General features: G+C 48.6%; 1 protein-coding gene across 1 annotated transcript in view; it reads right to left on the bottom strand.

The window, feature by feature from the left end:
- The window catches only part of OXSR1 (oxidative stress responsive kinase 1), an 87485-nt gene extending 86831 nt beyond the window's left edge, over positions 1 to 654 (bottom strand). Inside the window, exon 1 of the mRNA XM_005527767.3 lies at positions 485 to 654. Coding sequence (XP_005527824.2) covers positions 485 to 554 — 70 coding nt within the window. The 5' untranslated portion in view covers positions 555 to 654. The remainder of the gene's footprint in view (positions 1 to 484) is intronic.
- Between the last annotated feature and the right edge of the window lie 5346 nt (positions 655 to 6000).

Here is a 6000-nt window from a genome sequence, read left to right on the forward strand (position 1 = left end):
CTTCCGTGGGCCCCACACACAGATGAGGAGGGGCAGCAGCCTCAGCAGAGGGGTCCCACAGACCCTTACGCCCCTCAGAGCCCCTCGCAAGGCGGGGGAACAAATCCTCTCACATCCTTCCGACATACGTGGCTGGAGGAGAGGGAGGTGGTCACACAGTCCCAGTCCGTGACGGGGGGTGTGCGACGGGACCCCCCTCCAGCTGAGAGGCACCCCAAACCCTCACAGCCCTCAGAGTGGGGGGGGAGACCCCCTCAAATGAAGGGTCCCCCAGACCTTCAGACCTCATTGTGGGGGAACGAACCCTCTCACACCCTCACATGGCTGAGGGAGGGGGAAGCCACACAGTCCTACTCCTTTGCGCGGCGTGTGACAGGATCCCCCTCAGCTGAGGGGGGTCGAACCCCCCTTCCCTCAGCGGACTCACATCCCCACATCCGAGGGGCGCCCTGCACCTCCCCTCCCCACCCCGATGACCGCTCACCGATGACCTCCTGCAGCTCGTAGTCATCCTTGTTGATGGACCAGGGCAGCGCGCTGGGCTCCTCGGCCATGGCCGCGCCGCGCCCGCCGCCCTCCGCGCCGCGAGGGGGAGCGTCCCCGAGGGGCGAGGGAGCGGAGAGGAGGCGCTGCGGTGTCCCGGCTGTCCCCGAACCCCGGCCAAGCCCGAGCCCCCTCCTCCTCCGCCTCCTCCTCTCCCGCCGCTACCGCCGGCCCAACTCCGGCCGCCGCCACCTCCTGCACCTGCCCATGCCCGGAGCGCTAACGTCACCCGCGTGCGCCCCGCCCGCCACGGCAGGGCGCCTCCCGCCGCCATCTTGAGCGCGGCGTGGCGACTCCCTGCCCGGCGCCAGAAAGCGACTACGCCACATTTTGCTCGGTTATCACCACCGGCCTCAGGGGACGGGCCGGTAAGGGAGGATTCCAAAGCGAAGGACGGAGGAGGAGCCCCTAAGGAAAGGGCGGGGATGCCACACACAAGATGGCGGCTGCGAACATCGTCCCCGCCCTCAGGCATAAGGCGGGAGCGGGAGCCGATTTAAGAGCAGCGAGTGCAACGATTGGCTGCCATCTGCCGGATCCGCCAGTTCTATTGGTCGAGCGGCTGTCAATCATGCGCTGGCGTTTCCCGGGTCCCTGTGCCCGCGGGGCCCGGCCTGATCCTGCCGTGAGGGGACGCAGAGGCTGCGGGCGGGAGCGGGGCCTGGCCCAGGCCCTCCAGGGATGCACATTCCGCGCTTAAAAATAGTTTGTGGGTGTGAGGCATCAGGAGGCCTGGTATTCTCGCAGCCCCTGAGGATGGGCAATTCTCCGCGCCACGCTGCAGTTCCAGCGTTCGTGGGTATGTCCAACAGCCTCATGGAGATGTCCTGCACGCTCATCCTATGGTTTAAGGCCTCGCACCCTGAGCTTTTTTTATCTGGATGAATTCAGGAGTACATCTGGTGGTCATTGAGGAAAACAAATTGAAATTTAAAAGCGTAAGGAATGCAAGGGTGAGTGGCACCGTGCACTCACAAAGGCTGATGTCTCTTTAAATATATGAATTTACATTTTTTGTAGTTTGAGGATTACTGTTTTTCTCCAACATGAAAATAGATAAAACACTGACTGTTAAAATGCAAGACTAACCATTAGGAGAACCGACTGGAATCTCAGTATCAGGTTTCATCCCTCTTTGCTGGTCACTGTTCTCGTGGCTTGATGTCAGGCCCTTCTGTGGGTCAAAGAACATCAGTTGTATGTATTTTTAGTTTATTAGGACAAATTCCTGAGATGCCTCTGGTGAACCAGGCTTTGTAGAGGGCCACTGCCAAAGGCATGGTCTGACCACAGTGCTTTCACTCATGCCCTAATGCAGGACACTAGCTCCTTCCTTCTACTCTTTTTTGTGTTCTACAAAAAGTGCCAAAGCCCCATCTCGCTCACTGCTGTGCAGGCACTCCACAACTCTGTCATAAGGCAGAACCTCCAACTGAAAAGCTGTTTGTTTTCCTGCTTGTCTGTGTTAAACATTCCCCTGCTGAGCCATTTTTAATATTTGCTAAATATTCCTTAATTACTGCTCGGAACCTTCTCTGTGATCTTTTAACCATGTTATAAAATGAGTTTATATAGCAATTAAAAACAGGTTTTACCCCAGAGCAGGCACCTGGGTAGCCAGTGTCGTATTTCTGATAGCTAACAGCATGTTAAAAATGGATCTGAGCCAGGCACCACCAACAAAAAGAGACTTATACATGTAATTTTACCACATGCTTTTAAATTCAGAACTATCTTTTGGATTCTCTTATTCTGGGTTGAAAATCTTCTCCCTGAAGGCAATGCTAAATCTCTTACTGCTTTAGACCACTGGGGTAGTATTAGGTCCACAATGTGCCTTAGGGCACATGTTCTTTAGGGATAACCACAGGCTTTGATCAAAATTAAAATTTAAAATGTTCACTGGCAAGACCACTAGTGGCCACGTGAGCACAGAGAGATGAGTGCTACATTTTAGTTTTCCAGCTCTGCCATAAAAAATGCATTTCCATATTTTTAAACCCAGATCTCCCATTCACTCATAAACTCAAAGTCTCATAAATTTTGCATTATTTTTTAAAATGAACTCAGCATTTTGAGTCTCTCAAAAGTCAGGGTTTGCTGTTGCACTCATTCATTTAGTGGGTTGTTCCAACCTGAGTCTGCTGGGGGATGAAAACATGAAGCTGGATTCCACAAAGCTCTTATTCCTTAGCGAGCTTCAGACCTCCAAGCAGCACCTTCTCTTTCATCACTTCTGCTCATCCTCTGTTTCCTGATTTGCTGTATTTTGCCTGTCTCGTGTAGGCTGCGAGCTCCTCAGGACAGAGGCAATGCTTCTATTTAGGAAAAAACTGAGAAGTGGTGCTGCTGAATCAAGTGCTCTTTTGTAATAACAAGAAATTTTAGTGGAAATCTGAAGTGGTAAAGCAGCTTCCTGGTTTATCCACCTCCACTCTGGACTGGGCTTTAGGGGAGACTGAGAAGTGGAAAAACTTCAGATGTCTTTCAGGTGGGAAGGCTGCAGCCTGAGAAAAAAAAATAAAAATCCCAGAGAAAAAACATAAATTCCAGAGCTGTGTTTCCTGAATATTTTGACTTCCAGTAAAATGCCACAGATCAGTGCAGGCAGGGCCCTCGTCCTCCACTGATTCTGCAGCAGAGTGGAGGCTTTCTCCTGACTCCTGCATTTCACTGATATCCTGGGGCTGGTGTTCCACTGCCAAAGCCTTGGCACACCAGGCACACAAAGCATGCTCTCACACAAAATGCTCCCCTTCTCGTAAGGCACATGGTTTCCTGCCTTTCTGGGCCAATTACTTATTGTTTCAGTGAAACTTACTGGCACTGTCCAGCTCTTAGCTTGGTTTTTCCATCCATGTAATATTGTAAAAATGATGTTTAATTCCCAGGTTGGTTCTTGATGCTCAGCACACAGACATTGCTACCTTTAGCACCTGGGAAGGGTCCTTGATGGGTTTTGTCAGCAGGTCAAGGGAGGTGATTCTGCCTCTCTACTCCAGTCTGGTGAGATCCCACCTCCAGAGCTGCATCCAGCTCTAGGGTTCCAGCACAGGAAGGATGTGGAGCTGTTGGAGTGAATCCAGAGGAGGCCACAAAGATGCTGGAGCACCTCTGCTGTAACAAAAATGGGAACAAACCTTTTAGCAGGGCCTGCAAAAAAAAAGGGTTGCAAAAGGACAAGGGGGAATGACTTTAAACTGAAGGACTGTCAGTTTAGATGAGATATCAGAAAGAAGTTTTTTATCATAAGGGTGGTGAGGCACCGGCACAGATTGCCCAGAGAGGTGGTAATGCCCCATTCCTGCAAATATTCAAGGCCAGGTTGGATGGGGCTCTGACCATCTGTTCTAGTGGAAGATGTCCCTGCTCATTACAGGGAGGTTGGGCTGGGTGACCTTTAAAGGTCCCTTCCAACTCAAACTATTTTATGATTCTATGATCATCATCACAACTTCATTTATGCTTGGGTTGCAGAAAACTAATTTAAACTCCATTTTGTGTACTGAGGCTCTGCAGATTTCATCTTTCTAGTCATGTAGCCTCTCAGATATTTAATTTTCTTCTTGTTAGACTTTAAGTCAAAGTTCTCTTTCAGTACAGCCATGCAGACATTTGCTGTCACAGTTCAGCGGTGTTCGGGGCCGTGGCATTTGTTGACATGTTTATGGTTTAAGGGTCTTTAAGGCACCATAAACTTCTGTGTGTAAGTGCAGTGGCTCCCAGGGCTGGTGCAAACAATGGCAGTTAATGTGCCTGTGGAGCTGCCTGGTACAGGCCTGGGCTGCGGGAAGCCCAACAATGCCTGTTTTATTGCCTTTGGAGCTGGGCAAGCCCGTGTCCTCGAGCAGAATGCCTGACCTTGTTCCACTGCAGAATTTGCCTGCTGTTCTCTCTTCATGGAAACACTTCCAGGTTTATTGAAGGGAGCTTACTCTATCAAACTGTAGCTGATTACTAAACGAAGTACAAGGCAGTTTCCTCTCCAGCAAAAGCAGGCACTGCACTTGATCTCCAGGGGTTTCTCCTGGCAGCTTTGCTTTGGAGAAATGAGGTGAGGACCCTGCAGTAGAGGAAAGAGCAGTGATTTCAAACCCTCCAACTGGTGCAAGCTTTTAATAATAGCTGTTTTCAAACCACAAGCTGAATTCCAGTCTAAACCACACCAGCAGGTTTTCCTAAGTGATCCCATGTGCTACCCTGTATCTCCACCTCATCACTGAGCCATTTTAAATTCAGCTCTGAGGTCACTTTGAAGTCAAGTAGCTGAAGGCCCAGTTCTTACAGGTGAATTCTGGTTCTCACAGGGTGTTTACTGAAACCAGCTTTTGCTCTGCAAACACACTTCTCATCCCAGCACCCTGCCTCTCAACAGAAACTCTGTGCTGCTCTCTTACTTCCTTCACTGAAAATATATCCCAGATTTTAAGATCCAGGGAACAAGCGAAGAGTTTATGACCAAGACAAGTATTTTTCTTCTTACTCTTCTAAGTTTATGAATTTTTTAGTATATTAATTGAAAGCCATTTAACCCTCTCTGTAACAAATTAAAGCTTTGCTTCCTCCTTCCAATCTAATATAAAATTAATGCTGGGCTTGAGAAATAATTATAACAGGATCTTGATTAGCACATACCTGAGCCATCATTTAATAATCAGCCCTTGCTCTGCTCTGGTTTACAATAATGCTTTCTTCATACCTCTTTGTCTTACAGAAGCCAATGAAAGACACTTCACATGCCTCTTTTCACCCTGGGAATTCCACAGCTTCTGAGGACAGAAAGGTTTTCCCACCAGCCTCTTCTGTGGTGGGTAAATCTCCATCATAAAGCATTTTCTAAGCAGCTGACCAGGACAGGGATGAGAATGTGTTTCAGAGATTTTCCCCTGGTTCTTGAAAATGCAAAATAAGCCTGGTAGAAGCCATGGCAGGACTGAGCACAGAAAGCAGCTTTTGGAGGTGACACTGCTGCTCCCAGGTGGTACAGCATGGACACTCTCTCACCTGGGAGTGCTTGGACCCAATTTACAGCTGGCAAACTTTGAAGAAATCAAATAAAACTTCTTTTGTAATTTTACAGTGAAGTAAGAGGAGTTCTCTGAAAGGGCAATGAGAAAAGAAACCCTAGGAATAGAAAGATAGGGTTGAATAAGATTTCATTCACTTCTTGCCATCTGGGAATAAAATTTGTGAGGGAATACTGTTCTTATCCGTATAAATGGCCAATATCTTCTCAAACCCAGCAAAGCAGAAGGCAGGCAAGGTTTATGGCTCACATTAGCAGATTCTAGTGACATGAGTTTACAATAGTGGTCTAGTAGTTCAGTGTAACACTGACTCATGGCTTATTACTGTGGCGATAGGAATGTAATGAGATCTCATTTAAAAAAAAATATATTTGGATAGTTCACATCCTTTCCTCCCTACTCATGAATTCCTGTGCCATTGACTGCTAGC

This window comes from Pseudopodoces humilis, chromosome 1, assembly GCF_049639895.1.
Source record: "Pseudopodoces humilis isolate 2021_Gansu_Grassland_sample_001 chromosome 1, ASM4963989v1, whole genome shotgun sequence".
NCBI lineage: Eukaryota > Metazoa > Chordata > Aves > Passeriformes > Paridae > Pseudopodoces > Pseudopodoces humilis.